At 26.1% G+C, this 18981-nt stretch overlaps 2 protein-coding genes across 3 annotated transcripts; one reads left to right on the plus strand and one right to left on the minus strand.

Annotated features, from left to right (window-relative positions):
* Positions 1-3012: 3012 nt before the first annotated feature.
* Positions 3013-4561, minus strand: LOC126897725 (uncharacterized). Its single transcript, XM_050671539.1, has 2 exons — positions 4486-4561; positions 3013-3443 (listed from the first exon to the last, which is right to left on the minus strand). The coding sequence occupies exons 1-2, from the start codon at positions 4546-4548 to the stop codon at positions 3162-3164; spliced, it is 345 nt and encodes a 114-aa protein (XP_050527496.1). The 5' UTR covers positions 4549-4561; the 3' UTR covers positions 3013-3161.
* A 2401-nt stretch (positions 4562-6962) lies between these two features.
* LOC126897717 (uncharacterized) lies at positions 6963-15469 on the plus strand. 2 transcript variants are annotated; one of them, XM_050671525.1, is made up of 6 exons: positions 6963-7056; positions 7826-7952; positions 10014-10158; positions 11636-11699; positions 11793-11941; positions 15272-15469. In XM_050671525.1, exons 1-6 carry the CDS (start codon positions 7006-7008, stop codon positions 15399-15401), a joined length of 666 nt encoding a protein of 221 aa, XP_050527482.1. In that variant the 5' UTR covers positions 6963-7005; the 3' UTR covers positions 15402-15469. The 2 variants fall into 2 exon arrangements, with proteins under 2 accessions (XP_050527482.1, XP_050527483.1); XM_050671526.1 differs by lacking the exon at positions 15272-15469 and adding an exon at positions 12045-12335.
* The last annotated feature ends 3512 nt before the right edge of the window (positions 15470-18981 follow it).

Here is an 18981-nt window from a genome sequence, read left to right on the forward strand (position 1 = left end):
AAAAAAAATTAAAATTAATAAAATCGCATCGAACCTAAAAAAAGAACATATCATGATAAAATTAATACCTTTCAGCTTTGCATCGAAGCTAAAGTATTCTCTATTATGGGACCTGCGTCTATTATGAATTTTTAATTTTTAGCTTTGATGCGAAGCTGATAAGGTATTAATTTTACCATGATGTGTTTTTTTTTTATTATTTATTTGTAAATTTTATTATGCGACGAAAGCGACGGACAGTTGCCGAATCGGTAACATTGTGTCTTTCATGCTTAAGGTACGAGGTTCGAATCCGCCTGTGGCAATTAATATTTTGTATTTTTTTAACTTTGCAAGTGGGCTATTTTATAATTCGTTCTGTAACAACAACATGCTTTGCCACTTGCATAACGACTAGCTATAGTAGCAAGGGTCGCCACCATCAAGGCAAGGTGTCACACCTATCAGATATGATTACTGGACCATAGGCGGAATTTAATTTTAAGTTAATTAAAAGTATAATCTAAGTTAATATGTCATTATATGTATAAATTACTATAATACCTCGTGGTTTATTAAACACAATTATGACAATCAAAGTTGTATGTGGTTTATATGTAAAACATACCGTATCCCGTGTCTAGATTAAGAAATAGGGATAAAATACACGTGAGTAATTAATTTACTAAATAAAATAAATATTACAGTTGAAATTAATTTAATTGTTCAAAAAAGAAAATTAAGTTAAACATGGACAAAAATGCGAATGCATCAAAAACCATGTCTATAAATAAAGGCAATAAAAATAAAATAAAATATTTAAACAAAAAAAAACAAATAATATTATAAACATCACGGACAGTATTGGAACACATCCGTTAATGTCAATCGGAAATTAATGAAAAACACCAGGAGCGGTCAGGACACTCGATCCTTAGCGTTGGCTAGAAGAAAAGGGAAACACGTGCTCTCCACATATAAACAAAATTAAGTTAATTTACGATAAAATAAAATGAAATAAAATAATTAATAAAATATAGCTCATTACATAAATATAATATATAAAAGAAAACCGGTGGCTCTACTCCATCATTAAATAAAAATGTCAATAAAACAATAATATCATATAAATAATATTCTAATATTCTTAAAGTATTTATTGTCGAATTAGAATTAGATTTGATATGATAAAAGTATTCAACTACAAAAGTAAATAATTTTACTTTGTAATTTATTAATTTTTTAACTCTATTTGTGTATGCTACTACCACTATATAATATTCCAATTTTTTTTTTTTAATTGTTGCTATATAAGTCATAAATTAAAAAAAAAAAATAATTTTTAGTTTAATCTGAATTTAACGATGGATTTATACAATTATAATCAATTTTTATATTAGGCTTAATTGAGATCTTTTTAACAACTTTATTTTTATTGGTTTTTTTTAGATATATAATCATTAAAATTAGTTAAATTCTGAATATTTCCATTATAGAATCTTTTTAAACGCCAAAAGTTAATTAGAAATGATTACTATGATTTTTATTTAAGTGATCTATTACGATAAAAATGTAAAAAAATCGAACTTTTCTGATAAATGTACTGTAAATAGTAATTATAAAATTTCCTGATGCATATTAAACTTAACAATTTCATTTTTTTCTATTTAATGATGTCAATTTCAAACTTGCAAGTTGAGCTAAAAGTTATGGTAATAAATTCACTTTTTTTTTATTAAAACTTTCAATTTATAGGACAAAAAAAAGTAAGCTCAAAATTATTACTTTTAACATATTAAAAATCAAAATCAATAATAATTTGAAAACAATTAATTTAAAAAATTATATAATATATAATTAAAAGAATTACTAATATGGCTATAATTAAGGATATTGAAGGTGATGTTGCTTNATGGCTATAATTAAGGATATAGAAGGTGATGTTGCTTTTGTAATTTTACGTCAATTTCTTAGAATTAAACACTATCTACAGATTTGCTTCGAAGCGTTTCTTATAATAGTGATTTTAATCACTGTCAGATTAAATCTATACTGGACCCAACTATGCAACGTCCCCACTATGCCTCGACCCCACTGTGCTGGGTTTTTTTTATACATTTTAAACTCGTTTTATATTATATTAAGTTTTTGCTAATAATATTTTCGATGAATTTCCTATAGTCGACATCGATATTCATAAAAGTTACTCTAAACTTGTCAAAATATAATAATAAGACAGTGGTGGCCCAGCGTTTCTCAGCGTAAAGCCTTGGCTATTGCAGACACAGTTAATCTCGTTAATATATATTAAATATTATTTCAATACACCTTTTATTATCCTTTACGCCAACTGCCTATCCTTTATCAAGAGGTAATTGGTATAGTCCTTTATGGCTGGCAGGTACATATGAAGAGGATATTTCCAAGATGTAGTTTCCCACCTTACGAACTATATATTTTATAAAGAACTCTACCCGGACTACTAGTTCTAGAACTGACTTGTCGACGGATATAGCGCACTTATTATTTTAAAATAAAATATTATTTTTATAAATTTAGCACTACACTTTACCTCAACTTCCTGCACGTTACCGGAAGGTAATTGGCATAGTCCTTTATGGCTGACGAGTACACAGGCAAAGGTATTAAAAGGGAACCAATCAATAGAATGGAAGAATAGTATTGTGGTGCCATTATTAAAGATAAACAATACATACAGGAGTGTGGAACTCATAGAGGCATAAAACTTATGAGTCATAGTATGAAAAATTGGAAATAGGTAATAGATAAGAGATTAAGAAATGAGTCAACAATGATGCCATTATTATATGTGAAGCGAGTATTAGAAAAGATTAGGGAAAAAAAGAAAAATCTGTGTATGGTATTTATAGATTTAGAGAAAATTATGATAGAGTACCGAGAAAGGTTTTAAATTGGCCTTTAATAAGAAAAAGAATATCAAATATTACATTAATATAATATTGGATATGTATAATGGCACTTGTATCAGAATAAAAAGTGTGGGAGGGGTAACAAAAGGTTTTTGGATAAGAGTAGCAGTGTACCGAGGTTTTGCTTTAAGTCCTTACTTATTTTCTGTAGAGATGGATAAAATTATTAGGGAAATACAAGGAGAGGTACCTTGATGCATGTTGTTTGCTGACGATATAGTGTTAATAGTGTTATAGTGTTATACGATATAGTTTTTCATTGTCCTGCTCCATATTTATATTGTTTTTCTTTTTGGTTTTTCTTTTTGTTGTTGTAAACTTATTTTCACAATGCAAACTTCTTGGTGCATTTGAAGCTGAAGCCTTTTGTATCCTAAGCTTTTCAGTTTCCAATGGTGTAGTGAAGTTAGGTTTTTCAATTTCCGATCTTTCACCTTCACCTTTGAGGTCACTTAGGATGTCAACGGAATTTTGGGTCTCCGTTTGAGGGTCTTTATCTGAAGATTCACTTTCCTAAAAAATGAATAACTTATATAATTTTACGCTAATAAGCTTAAAGGTTAATTAAATTATAAGTGGGTTACCTAATGTCAAAATTATAAACAAATATTATTTTTATTTTAGGTGCCCAACAACTCAGTACAGTGGCAAAAGTTGGCAAATGATTATAACACAAGATGGAATTTCCCAATGTGCTTGGAATGCATGTTGTCATACAATCACCCAAATATAGCATAAGCAAATTTTTTAACTATAAGGGCACATTTAACATTGTTCTCTTTGCTGTAGTAGATGCGAACTACAATTTCACCTACGTGTACATTGGTTGCCAAGGGCGCATATCAAATGGGGGAGTTTTTAAAAATACCGGCTTTACCAAATCCTTGAGCAAAGAAATGCTTAGTCTGCCTCAAAACACATCCCTTCCAGGGAGACAAAAACCTGTACCATTTGTTTTTTTAGCCGACGATGCTTTTCCGTTATCACCAAATATCATGAAACCGTATTCTGTACACCAGGAACACGGATTTATTCAACCTACTTTTAAATACCGCCTGAGCCAAGAAAGAAGGGTGGTCGAAAATGTGTTTGGTATACTAGAATCTGTATTTCGTATTTTCCGAAAACCTAGACTACTAGAACCACCAAAAGTAGAAAAAATTGTGCAAATTTGTGTTTTATTACACAATTACCTGCGCCGAAATGCTGAATCAAAAAATTATTATACACCACCGGAGTCATTTGACATAGAAGATATAGATTTAGGAACTATTAGAAATGGATCATGGAGGAATGAATCACAACCAACTGAATCGATGTGCCACTAAAGTCTGTGGCAAGGAAATCTTTACAAGAAGCATAAAATATAAGAAACGAATATTGTCAATATTTTATTTCAGACCATGGACAAGTACCTTGGCAATTAAAATATGCGTAAATAAACAGATGATTACAAAAATCTAGAATATATTTTGATGTTAGCAATTCGTAATTAGTTATTTTGTGAATACCTAAATCCTTTAAAATTTAAGTTAAGAATAAACAAAAAACTTACCTCATATTCTCCACCGATCTGAATGCCTTTTCTGGGTTTATTTTTGTCATGGATAAAACTCATTGCGTTATAACCAAACCACTTGGGTGTAAAATGCTGACCCGCGCCAGATTTTTTCATTTTTTTATAATTCCTTTTTTTACGTTGAATTGTGAAATTATGTTTTTAATTTTTCTATCAATTTCCACCCAGTTGGTGTCAAACAATACTTTACAATACTGGTTATACACCAAATTACTTAAATTAATTATATTACTATTATATTGTCGTAACACAGGAAAGAGAATGGTGTAGTGAAAGTGTGAATGTGTAACTGTGTGTACGAAGACGAATATGAGGGGGTGGTGCCTGCTGTCTAGGTATTCACGTGCGTGTTGTCGTACAGCAGTCACCGTGCTCGGCTGACACTCCGGGTTAGCTGTGGGTGTCGAAAGGCTGTTGTTATAGGAAGGGAGAATAAGAGTAACACCTAGGTATGAGGTGCAGACGAAGTGCAAGACACAAATACCAGGTGTACGCAGAAGGAGCCCAAAGTATGAGGTGCAGACGAAGTGCAAGACACAAATACTCTGAAATGTCGAGGAAAAGAGTATATAGGTTAGAAGAGGAATAAACAAAGACTTTACTTTAAACAGTAAGCCGGACAGCGACAACCGAGTACTGAGACTGATGAATGACACAAGGCACTGGAGTCGACTGACCACGATGGTCAGGTCTATTGGGTTTTTATAATAATTATACTTATTGCCGATTTGGCAATAAATATTATTTGTTAATTCATCAGTCTCAGGCAGCGGATGTGCTGTCTGTATTTTATTAAAATAATTCTCACGATTATGAAAACGTGACACCATCACAATATTATTATATAATTATACTTTATTAATATTTATACTTTCGTTTATTTACTTAACTAGTATTTAGGTACATAATTCATATTTAGATTTTGTAAATTTGTAATTTGTTTTCAGGCACAACACGACCGTTTCCACTAAACTGTCTCGAGTTTCAAAACACGTCGAAACCTTTTGATCTCACCGCTACCGAGCGGGGACATGAAAAACAAAACTCGAACTGTCACAAAACACGCCGGTCTTCAAAAATGTTTGCGAAAAGTTCCAGTTTTGTTTTATTTGACACGAGTTTGAGTTTTGTTTTGTCCGTTTAGTGGAAAACCGTCTAAAGCGTGTTAAAAATTAGGTCCTACTGCGGCGATATTACGATTTTCGATACAATATAATTAACTCTATACGCCCGGTGGAATATTTCCGTTTTCGACATAAAATAACATAATTTTAAATATATATTCACTTTAGTCATCGTTCTCCTTTTTCATTGAAATTATTGAATCTAAATGAGGTAAATATCAAATGAGTTAAACAATTTTTCCTAATTCAAAATTCTGTGTAAGGTATTTTAAATTAAAATAAAATATAAAACTGATAATTATAATATAAAAATAGCATATTTTTGAATAAAGTTCGAAAATTTTATTTTCATATTAAAGTATATTGCATAAGCTTTAATTTAAGATATATATAAAAGTGTCAGTATTTCCGGAACACTTTCAAATGTTAAGTTGAATATGTTAATTTTTTGTGAAAAAGTTATCAGTTTGAATACCCCCCCCCCCATGAAGGGCAGATTTTAACCCAATTGATTTTTGCACTTTTATGCAGATTTTCCCCATTAACAAGGGAAATTTTTTCAATTTTTAGAGATAATGTCTTTGACTAGTTACCATTTGTGATCTTTTAACGTATCGTTGAAAGAAATCGGTTCGATGAGAGCTGAGAAAAAGTGAAAACAAACACAAAAAAAAACACATCATAGTAAAATTAAGACCTTCTCAGCTTCGCATCGAAGCTAAAAAATCAACGTAAAATATTAATTGAATCAATACTAAAACTATTAAATTTGACAAAACATTATCATTATACACTTTACGGTCCCTGATATATTTACAGTTAATTGTAAATATATTTATTTTATAGTTGAATAATTCCAATTAAAAAAATTATGTAACATTTATAATGCTACATAATAGTTAGAGCGTGGTGTGGTTCCCATCGGATTATTCAATGGCCGCCTCAACTCTGATATTCAGCAGTGCTGTTTGCTGTTGGTTCCCGAGGGGTGGCCATACAGAAATTTGAACAGTGAAACACAATTTACAGGAACTTTAATCCATAATGAGGTTGTGTAACTTGACAGCCAGTGTAAAAATTCTGTTAAATTATTAATGATTTGACAGGATTTTTGCATCGGCTTCACAATTGTAAGGTTGAGCCGACCCGAGATAGTTAGAATACTGGTTAAGTAGATGATGATGTAACATATAAATTAATACGTCCATACCAAAATGGCGGGAGTGCAATCATAAGATAGGATAATGTTTGAAGTCTGTATTTTTGTGTATTACTTTCTAGTAGTTCACAGTGTTCGCGAGAAAATTTCACGGTTTAAAAATTTAACTAATTGAACTAAGAATAATTAAGCATTTTTAGCTAATTATTTACCATGTATTCGATGAAGAACGACGTAGAAGACGTTATAAAAATAACATTAGAGGTATATAATTACATTTATTTTAGTTAATAAAATAATTTACTAAACAACTATTCCATTCAAGATCTATTAAAATGCAATTAATAATCAGCCTTATAGTACTATTTTTGTAATAATCTCCAATAATACATAATTTATTAACTATAATAGTTTAAATTTTATAGCGTTAAAAGAATAAAATATAGTTTGTTGAACTCGTCATGACAGTGAATTGAAGGATTCTGTAAGAAAATGATAAATCAATATTATAAGCGTAATACTTTTTTTAAATGTATCATTTAATTTATGCTTATAATATAAACAATAAATATACATGTCTTGGATGTAACTGGCTACTCTTAAAATTTTTGATTAAATTAAAATTGTAGACTATTTTTTTAACACTTTTTAAATCAGCGTTATTGCCTGAATCCGATGTCCAACATAATCCAATATCGATAATGCTAAAAAAAATTATAATTTTATTTTCATTATTTTATTTGATATAAAAAATTAAGTATAGTAATATGTACTTTTCCGGAAATTTTATTTTTAGTTTATCTCATATTAACCTAATATTTATAAAAATATTATGGAAATTTTCGGAGAAATAATCTCTATATATACGTCTTATAATTATCGGTTTGTAGGTGCAAAACTTGAAGTTCAGGGACGTTTAAAAAAATTATACTCTACTCCTTAGCACTCTTAGATATAATATAAAAGTGTATAGGGAGGGATAGTTATTAAACTAGTTGTAATTTAATGTTTTATAAATTTTTCTAAATTTAAGGAAATAAAAACTAGTCACTTAAAAAAAAAAGAAGCTGATTATGAGTTAAGCGAACTTGAAGTTAAAGAAAAGAATGCAATAAAGAAATTAATTGAAGTAAAATTAAAAAAAAAGAGAGAAAATGAAGGTAATTTTTATTATATCAAAACAGTATACGAATGTAGTAATTGAAATATAATAAAATATATTTATAAAACAATAATGATAAATTAATCTTTTTGTTTCAAAGTAAATTGTGTATTGATAAATATTGAACAGTGATGTATGCAGGTATTGCATAATTTTATACTATATTGTTTTTTTTCTTCTTAAATAAATTGTTATTTTAAATACTTATGAAATATTTTTTTTTGAAAATTGATTTTTTCCTTTTACTTAATTTTAATAAAAATATTTAGCTAACAAAAATTGTATCATATAAATTTTTTTTACTTAATAATACTTAAAAACATCATTTTCATAAAGATAATAACGTGTTCATTTCACAAAATTATTATTTGTCATAATTTATTTGTCCCCTACCAAGTATATATGTATAATTCAAGAGTTTTTGATAGAATCAGGATTATTCCTTCTAAAACTTTTCAATATTAAATTGTAATTAAGGTATAAAATATATGATAGCTTTATGCTGAGATACAATTTTCTTTTTCTCGTCTTTTAAACAAATTAGTAAAAACTAACTACGTGACTGTTACTAACCAATTTTTAAACATTTTAAAATTAAGCTGTATTTTTGAAACTTAGGTTCTTTCAACTTTACGTTGAGCATTGCTATAGTAGCAATAGATTATTATAGACTAATATTACACAAAAGTTGGCATTTTTTTAGAATTGTTCGATAAAAATTAATATTTATGATTTTTTAAAAAAAAGAAGAGTAATAATATACCCACATTACTGATGAATAACTATAGATAATTACAATAAGCCAGTGGCGTCATTTTTGGGGGACAGAGTGGACATTTGTCACTGCCCTTGAAAAATGCGTGTTGTTAATTTCTTTATACGTCCAAAGCAATTCGTTGTGAAATATGAAAAATCATGTTATTTTAGAATTTTTGTTATGACAAAATATTTTTTTACACTATTGTAGTTTATTTTAAATATGGCTATACATACAGAGTGATTCTTTTAGCATTAACGACTTAGTTATCATTAAATAATCATTTTTTTTTTTTTGCTTATGTACAAGCATTGGCTTTTATTAAAAATAATTATTATAAGGTTAAATGAATAAATAAATGACTTTGAGTGCTAAAATTAGATGTTAATTACTAGTACTTATACAATATCATTTTATACAATTCATTTTTATACTTTTACACTAATTATTGATTTATTTTGTTAATAATTCTTATTTTTGGAAGTTAATTTATATATATATATATTGAGAGAGAGTGTGTATATTCCGTAAGTAAGGAACGAATATATATTTTTCTCATTGTTTGTAACAATTGACCTGTTTTCTTACTTACTGAACATCGTGCATATATAAAGATGATTCTTTTAATGCTAGCCATTCATCTTATCTTAAAATAATACATTATTGAAACTTTTTTTTTTGGATTTTATTAATTACATATGTATTTCCATTTATCTGTTATAAAATAACTGTTAAATTAATTCCATATATTTTATAGGGGTGTCAAATTTATTTTTTTAAATAGCAACATATGTATTTAACTAGCTAATAAAATAGAAAAATATCAAATTAAAAATGTGATTGGTGGATAACATTTTTGAATCAGCGCTTCAGAAGATATTCATATTTTTTTTTGTACTTAGGTAGGAGGAAGAGTATGGCTGATATATAACTAATGATAAAAATAATAGCATCCACGTATCATCTCAGTTTATACTTTAAAATGATAATAACATTCAAAATTCTTGTTCAAAAGTTATTGTCGTTTATTTAATTACATTATTATCTATTAAATTAGCTAGTTTATTATGTGTGTAATCATTTAAAAAATTAAGTTATCATTCCTATAAGCATAAGGGATGAATAAAATTAATGTTTAGGAACACAATCATATTATATGTTACAATCAGGATAACAAAATCTTAAAGTTATCTCAATTTTTAAAAATTTATATTGTTTTAAAATTAAGTACATACATTTAACAGCATTTTATCGACAACTGTGATTATTTTATTGTATTTATCTTGATTTAAAATATTGCAGAAACTCTAAGATCAGCTCAAGAGAGTTTAGATATATTAATACAAAAAATATTGAATCGACAGAATAAAAATGAAATGTTAATTAAAACAATCGATCAAAAACGTAGATTGCTTATAATACTTAATCATAATACGGAAGAAAAAAAGTAATTTTAATGATTTTTTTTGTGTTTAAGGTGTTGAAAAGAATATTTGCCCAATACAATTTTTAATAGAACTAAAAATATATATTTTAAAAAAGATGTTTGTGTCTTACTGTCCCATCCGGCTCTCTTATATATCGCACATCTTACCATGGACTCACATAGGGAACCTGTTTGAGTCCCATTTTTTTTATTATATTATAATGTATTATATATATAGCGGTATAAATTTAGCATTATCTAATTGTGATTCTCAATCTTTGTTCTATGCTTATGATAAATTACTTTTTTCAATTCACAATTCCCCCTTCAATGCCATTTGAATCTATTTTTTGTCAGTGTGCTTGACAAGAGCCAATTAATTTTATTTACTCGTCAAAAAATAATACAGCCCTTATCTTTAGTTTTAATAAATTATGGCATTCCTGACTCCAACAAAGTAATCGATATTGGCCTAATTATACACCCTAACTCCATTGGCTTCCTTAATTTCAATATCTTTTATTCTTTATTACTTGATGAGCCAACTTTTTAAGAATTTGATAGATATCTCATGTGGTTTACGTCCTTATATTTGTTCTTCGCTTACTATAATTCTTCCCTATATATATAAATTCTATATAAGAAAACCTTTATATGATTACACTTTTCATTCACGTATATTAATTCCACCTATCTCTAAATTGTCCAAATTTTATCACTTGGTAACATTAGATCTCTACGAAAAATACCTGTCAATAATTTATCTTCTGGTTTATATGTTTCAACAAATATGTAAACATATTTTTTGTGCACAATTTCAATATTTATTTTTCAACTAAATTACTTTCATTTTGCCCTTCGTTTACAACCAAATATCATGATATCATATATGCAATTTATTATATTATATCAACTCAGTACATCCTGTCTTTTTCTCGGATTCCCAATCTTGTCTTTTAGCTATATCTTAAAGTCCTCAAGTTTCTTAGACAAATCCTTTCTTATTATTTACAAAATCATACTTCTCATTCTGTTATCAATTTATCGTAAAATTGATAGAAAATCGATTATTTTTCATTGGATTTCTCGATATGTAGTAATTTAGAGCAATGAAATAGCAGACTTCATTGTCACTTCCTATTCTAATTTATTACTACCATCAATTATTCTTTTCAAAATTTCCACGGCTCTTTCATAAAATTCTTTTAAAGGTATGACAATGTAAATGGTCTGTATTACCTTTATAAATTTAACTGTGTTAGTAAATTTTTTAACACTTCATAATGTTTATGCTCTCTATTCATTTTATAGTCTCAAACTATTATAGTTATTTACACTATTATTTCCTTTTTATAGAGTACAAATATTATTAATTTAATATATAGTATTTATAATATTTTGAGGTACAATATTTGTAAAGATAAAATCTCAATAAGTTTAAACTACTTTTAAAATAAACAAAAATACTAATTATAATTTGTATTAAATAAAAACACAGGAATCATGAAAAAATTACAAGAAATATGATGGAAAAAATTAAAGAAAAAACCGAATTAGTAGAAGTAATATACAATTAAGAACTAGTATTATAACACAATACCATTAAACGATATTATTTTTTACAATATTTAATAATGTGTATAATATATTTTCAGAACAATGCAGAATTATTACTACAAAAGCATAAATATGAAAAATTGATAGAACAAATTCAAAGAGAAATATGTAATATCAAAGATGATGTTAGAAATAAGCAACAAGGAATTAAACTAGAAATAAATGCTTTTAAAACACTTGAAGAATTGTTAGTCAATAATTTGGTTTTTATATAAGTCAATAAGTTTATAAGTTACAAAAAAAAAGGTTTTGAGATTTATGTAATAGTAAAGAAAAAATTTTTCCTAAAGGTGACATGTTTATTATATGGAGAGGATGACGGCGCTAGAAATTGCGTAGCCTTGTGATAAAAAAGTTGTCGGTTACTGTTAATATTTTTTTTAATGATAAATAATTTTTTTTATTTTTTATATACATCAAGAAAGTATTAAGTGTAACTTTTTTTTTAAATATTTAAAAAAGTTGATTGTTTTTAGCGATTAATTTAATCACAAATTTTATCCCATGATTCACAAATCGCCTTTTGAAAAATATATAAAGAATTATATAGTTTAAACATTCTATATTTTATTGATTTTTTTTTTTTTATATAAAATTATTTATAAATACAATAAACTAAAATAAGGTTTAATTTTCTGGAGGGGCATACTTACTTATCATACTTCTTTTTAAAAAATTTTACAATCCTCTTCAATCGAAATAAAAAATAAATAATAATATTTTTATCGTGGGGGTTTTGACCTTATCATTTCCATGGACATATCAAGTATAAACAAAATATTTTCGATTTTCACATACATGTATTGGAAGTTTTTAACACGTGTAATGCAAGGGAAAATTTTGATGAATAGTAATACAAATGTCATATTTGTTTGTGTACGAACTTTTAATACTTTAAAATCAAACTACTCATTTGAAAAACTAATCTGTATATTATATTATACTGAAATAGGATAATTTTTGGCTCATTTCTTACAATGTTGATGATGAACAAACAAATAATTTTTTTCTATGCGTTCAGCAACTTTCTCAAATTTGTCTGTTAAAAATTTGAGAAACAATTTAACGGTCATCAAAAATTTTAGCTTCGATGCGAAGCTGAGTATGTATTAATTTTGCCATGATGTGTTTTTTTTTTTTTGTGTCTATTGCCAACCGATTTTGATGAACAATATGTCAAAAGATCACATAAATTACGTAATTTTTTTCACTTTTTTTTCCCTAAAACTACCATAACATTTTCTAAAATCAACGAATCAATATATTTTTTTTTATATTGAAACCTGAGATATTTTTATTTCATTTGATATCAATTTTTTTTAAATATAACACTTAACCTGTTCATAGAGGGGATTTAAAACAGCAATTTTTTTACAAAAACTAACTTTTTCAACTTAACTTTTGGAAATACTGCGTTCTTTAAACATATGTCAAATTAAAGTTTACAATAAATACTATAAGTTCAAAAAGAAAAAAATTTTCACGACACCTGTTTTTCTATAGGAAAATGCCCATTGAATTTAACGAAAAATGTAATTTTTATGTAAAAATCACTGTTTAAAATAAAATATTTCAATAGTTAAAACTGCCATAACTTTTTGAGAAATGAACAAATTAGCATAATTTATTTTTATATTGAAACTTAAGATATTTTTCTTTCATTTGATATAATTTTTTTGAAAATCTGCCCACAGGGTAGATTCAAAAAAACAATTTTTGCACAGATGTTATGCTCATTCAATTTAATTTTTGAAAATGTTCCAGAAATATTGATACTTTTATTTAATATTAAATTAAAGCTTATGTAAAATATTTTACTACGAAGAAAATAAAATTCGAAATATATATTTTATTGGTGAAAAAGGCTAAAAAAATATGCTATTTTTGTGTTCAAATTGTGGGTTTTGTATTTTAAAATATCTTACACTGACTTTCGTAAATATTATACAACTTAATTGATATAAAATATAAATTTAAATTTTTTCTTTTTTTTAAGTTGAAAAAAGCAACTTTAAAAATTTAATTAGCTTAAGTTGCAAATATTATCAATTTACGAAAGCGACGAATAGTTGCCGAATAGGTAACACTTGTGTCTTTCACGCTTAGGGTAGGAGGTTTGAATTCGTCTGTAGCAATTAATTTTTTACATTTTTTCCTTAATTCTTTTTGAGTTAGAAAAAAAATTTAAAATTATTTGATTTTTATCTCATTTAAATTCAATAACCAATAAATGTCAAGGACCATCACTGTAGTCTTCTTTCATGAGAAGAAATTTCTTATTCATGTTAATACTATTATATTATGTGTTTTTTTTTTTGTAGCTGCAATTAACTTTCTTACCCTTACTTGACCTACATTTTTCAACGATACGTCAAATGATTACAATTCGAATTTAATTGAAGAAATTACCCTCAAAAATTGAAAATAAATCCCTTAATCAAATAATAAGTAGCTTAACCAGTTTTATCCACACAAACTAAGAATCATTCATTTCTAATAATTTTAAAGTATTTATTATCGAATTAGATTTGATATGATAAAAGTATTCAACTACAAAAGTGAATAATTTTACTTTGTAATTAATTAATTTTTTAACTTTATTTATGTGTGCTTCTAACATGGATTTTTACAATTATAATCAAATTTTATAATAAACTCAATTGAGTAGATCTTTTAACAACTTTTTTTTTTTATTGGTTTTTTAGTTAAAGTAAATCATTAAAACTAATTTAGTTCTGAATATTTTCATGGTAGAATTTTTTTAAACACCAAAAGTTAATTATAAATGATTTATTATCATAAAAATGCAAAAAAAAATCGAACTTTCCTGATAAATTTAGTGTAAATAGTAATTATAAAATTTCCTGACTGCATATTAATCTTAACAATATCATTTTTTCTATTTAATGATGTCAATTTCATACTTGCAAGTTGAGCTAAAAGTTATAATAATAAATTCATTATTATTTTTTATTAAACTTTCACAAAAAAAAGTAGGTTAAAAATGATTAATCCACCAATTTCTTAAAATTAAATACTATCTACAGATTTGCATCGAAGCGTTTCTTATGTTAGTGATTTTAATCACTGCCAGATATCACCTATACAGTCCCAATTATGCCACGCTCACACTGTGCCGCGACCCTACTGTGCTACCGTTTTTATATAAGTATATTGTAGAATAAGAAAATTGTAAATAATTATTAAAATAACATAATGAACTATCAAGTAAGGCGTAATAGGAGATATTTACGAGGTTTGTTTTGGAGAGGTATACATATGTGTTTATTATTAACATTTCCAAATAAAAAAAAATGAATCAATATCCTTGAATTATTTTTACTCTAATAGGATTTATTATTTATACTCTCTGCATGTTAAATTGTCCATACACTCAAGCTAACTAAACGAAATACAAATGTATTATGTAAACAAATGATAACTAAGATTGTATTATTATTTTATTTTTAATCGCTTTCTAAATCAAAACAAATGTGAACAATTTTATTGATTTTAGATGCAATATCATTAAAAAAGAGAATAAAGAAAAAAACGAAAAATGCAGTAATTTGGAAGAAGAAATTGCTAAAATTCAACCAATTATTGAATTATTAAAATCTGAGATTCAGAAAATATCAACAGAATAATTTTTTTTTTTTGACTAAATCTTAAAATTAATTTTTTTTTTTAATAATTCAGAGTTGACAAGATAAATATAGTGCATGTTATTTTTAAAGTAAATATTCATAAAAACTGTTTAATAGAAAATATATTATATGTAAAGAATTAGTACTTTTAATCTTATTATATTTGTAACTCAGCAAATTTAAGTTAATTTTAATAAAATACAATTAACAGGAAAAATTACAATTAAAATTAAATCGTGTGACATGTAGAGGATACAAAAAAAAAAACTTAGCTGTTATTCACTGTTATTTGTAAATATTTCAAGGGCTTTTTAAAATAGATTAGTAAACTCGAATACTTCATAATCCCGGTATAAAAATAGGTATGAATGGAGGAGGAGCATTTCTTAATTAATTCTCGTCTGTGAAACTAAGATATGATGATGAAATGATTAAAAATCACCTAAATTTGCTAAAAATAAACTCATTTTTAGCAAAAAGTTTAAAACTTCAGCGTGACAATATTATTTTTACTTTGTTGTGCTCCTTCAATGTAAGAACTATCTCAACTACTTGGGATAAACCACCATTAAAATCACTATCATAAGAATCGCTACGATTGATAATTACTATTTACAGTTAATTTATCAGAAAAGTTCGATTTTTTTTTACATTTTATCGTAATAGATCACTTTAATAAAAATCATAGTAATCATTTCTAATTAACTTTTGGTGTTTAAAAAGATTCTACAATGGAAATATTTAGAATATAATTAATTTTAATGATTTACTTTAACTAAAAGAACCAATAAAAAAAAAAAACGGTAGCACAGGGGGTTGCGACACAGTATGGACGTGGCATATATGGGACAACTATAGATGATGATATCTGACAGTAATTTAAATCACCATCATAAGAAACGCTTCTAAGCAAATCTTTACATAATGTTTAATTTTAAGAAATTGGTAGATTATTTCAAAAACAACAATAACACTTATTCCCTTAATTTTATCACGATTTATAATTATAATATATGAATACATAATAATTACAGTAATTAAATGTAGTATGAAATTGATATTCAATAATATTGTAATTTTTACGGAGATATTATAAAAATAAAAAAAAAACCCAGCACAGGGGAGTCGCCGCATAGTGGTGATGTGGCATAGTTGGATCAAGTATAATGATATCTGACAGTGATTAAAATCACTATCAAAAAAAACGCTTCGATGCAAATCTTTAGATAGTGTTTAATTTTAAAAAATTGATGGATTATTCCAAAAGTTACATGATCTGTTATTTTCTTATTAATATCCTGAATAAAAAAGGGATTATTAAAAAATATTATTTCTCATAAAAAAATTGTATTTATCCATACATTTTTCAAAAAGTTATAACATTTTAAAGTAAAAAATGTAAAATATAAAATCGAGAATTTTGGCACAAAAATAGCATTCGGTAGCCATTTTCACCAAAATGAAAATCTATATTTCGATTTTTTTATTTTCATAGTTAAGTATATAATATAAGCTTTAATTTAAGATTAAATAAATGTGTTAATATTTCAGGAACATTTTTAAAAATTTAATTGAAAAACCTTAACATGTATGCAAAAATTACTTTTTTAAATCCTCCCCTGTAAGCAGGTCAAGTGTTAGTTTTTAAAAAATGATATTAAATGAAAGGAAAATATCTAAGGTTTTAAATAAAAAAAAATTATGTTGATTTGTTAATTTTTGAAAAAGTTATGGTATTTTTATAAGTATTAAAATATTTCATGTTAAACAGTGATTTTTACATAAAAATTACATTTTTCGTTAAATTCGACGGCCATTTACTAAAAAAAGATTTTTNTCTATACTGGACCCAACTATGCAACATCCCCACTATGCCGCGACCCCACTGTGCTGGGTTTTTTTCATTGTATAGTACATGACATAACCTTTAATTTGATATAAGTATAAGAACGAAGTATTTTCAAAAGTTAAGTTGAAGAAGTTCTATTTTTTATACAATGTTTCAAGTTTTGAACGTCCCTATATAAGAGGAAATTATCAAATTTTAATAAAAAGTATGTCAAATGAAAGATGTACTTATAATGTATTTAGAAAAAAAAAATTTGTTTTGATACATATATTTTTCGTAAAGTTATAGCAATTTAAAGTTGAAAAATTTAAATCGAAAATTTTTTACCCAAAAATAACATTTTTTTAACTACGACAGCCATTTGTACGTAGAAGATAAATAGTCAGGACAAATTTTTTTTTTCATTATATAGTACATGACATAATTTTTAATTTAATATATGTTTAAAGAACGCAGTATTTCCGGAACATTTTCAAAAGTTAAGTTAAAAAGTTAGTTTTTGTTAAAAAGTTGCTATTTTATATACCCTCCGTGAGCAAGTTGTGTTAGATTTTCAAAAAAATGATATTAAATGAAAGGGAAATATCTAACGTTTCAATATAAAAAAAAACCCAGCACAGGGGGGTCGCGGCACAGTGGTGACGTGGCATAGTTGGATCAAGTATAATGATATCTGACAGTGATTAAAATCACTATAAAAAAAAAACGCTTCGATGCAAATCTTTAGATAGTGTTTAATTTTAAAAAATTGGTGGATTATTCCAAAAGCTTCATAAACTGCTAGTTCCTTATTAATATCCTGATTAAGACAAAGTATGTAGAATAAAAAAGAGATTATTAGAAAATAGTATTTCCCATAAAAAAATTATATTGATCAATACACTTTTCAATAAGTTATAGCATTATAATGTTAAAAATGTAAAAAATAAAATTGAGAATTTTCACACAATAATAGCATTTGGTAGCCATTTTCACCTTGAAGATAAAATAAAGTCCGAAATTTTTTTTTTCCATGATAAAGTATATTACATTAGCTTTAATTTAAGATATATATAAAAGTGTCAGACTTTCCGGAACACTTTCAAAATTTAAGTTGAAAAAGTCAATTTTTTGTGAAAAAGTTGTCATTTTGAATCCCCCCCTGTAGGCAGGTAAAAACTCAAATTTATAAAAAAAATATACCAAATGATAGGTAAAGACATCATGCATCTACAAAAAAAAAGAATTATATTGATCCATACACTTTCGAGAAGTTATAGCATTATAAAGTTAAAAATATAAAAAAGAATTTTTTTACAAAAATCGTATTTTTTTTATTAAGTTTAATGTCTGTTTTCACCATGAAGATAAAATAAAGTCCGAAATTTTTTTTTACCATTATAAAGTATATTACATTAGCTTTAATTTAAGATATATATAAAAGTGTCAGACCTTCCGGAACACTTTCAAAAGTTACGTTGAAAAAGTTCTACTTTCTATATGCATTTTTATGTTTTGAATCCCCCCTGTATTTAGGGAAATGGTCCGATTTAAAAAAACAGTATGTCGAATGAAAGATCTATATAAATACTACTTCTCATAAAAAAATTGTAATGATTCATACATTTTTCAAAAAGTTATAGCATAATAAAGTTAAAAATGGAAAATACAAAATCGAAAATTTTCACACAAAAATAGCATTCGGTAGCCATTTTCACCATGAAGATAAGATAAAGTCCGAAATTTTTTTTT

Source organism: Daktulosphaira vitifoliae, unplaced genomic scaffold (genome assembly GCF_025091365.1).
Source record: "Daktulosphaira vitifoliae isolate Bord-2020 unplaced genomic scaffold, ASM2509136v1 Scaffold_2, whole genome shotgun sequence".
NCBI lineage: Eukaryota > Metazoa > Arthropoda > Insecta > Hemiptera > Phylloxeridae > Daktulosphaira > Daktulosphaira vitifoliae.

What these genes read in the sequence shown, in the direction of transcription:
- LOC126897717 (XM_050671525.1), top strand. Translation starts at nt 7,006, where the DNA reads ATGTATTCGATGAAGAACGACGTAGAAGACGTTATAAAAATAACATTA. An exon ending in AAAAAACCGAATTAGTAGAA is followed by an intron (nt 11,700 to 11,792) that starts GTAATATACAAT and finishes ATATATTTTCAG; the next exon opens with AACAATGCAGAATTATTACT. An exon ending in TTTAAAACACTTGAAGAATT is followed by an intron (nt 11,942 to 15,271) that starts GTTAGTCAATAA and finishes TATTGATTTTAG; the next exon opens with ATGCAATATCATTAAAAAAG.
- LOC126897725 (XM_050671539.1), bottom strand. Translation starts at nt 4,548, where the DNA reads ATGAGTTTTATCCATGACAAAAATAAACCCAGAAAAGGCATTCAGATC. An exon ending in AGATCGGTGGAGAATATGAG is followed by an intron (nt 3,444 to 4,485) that starts GTAAGTTTTTTG and finishes TTCATTTTTTAG; the next exon opens with GAAAGTGAATCTTCAGATAA.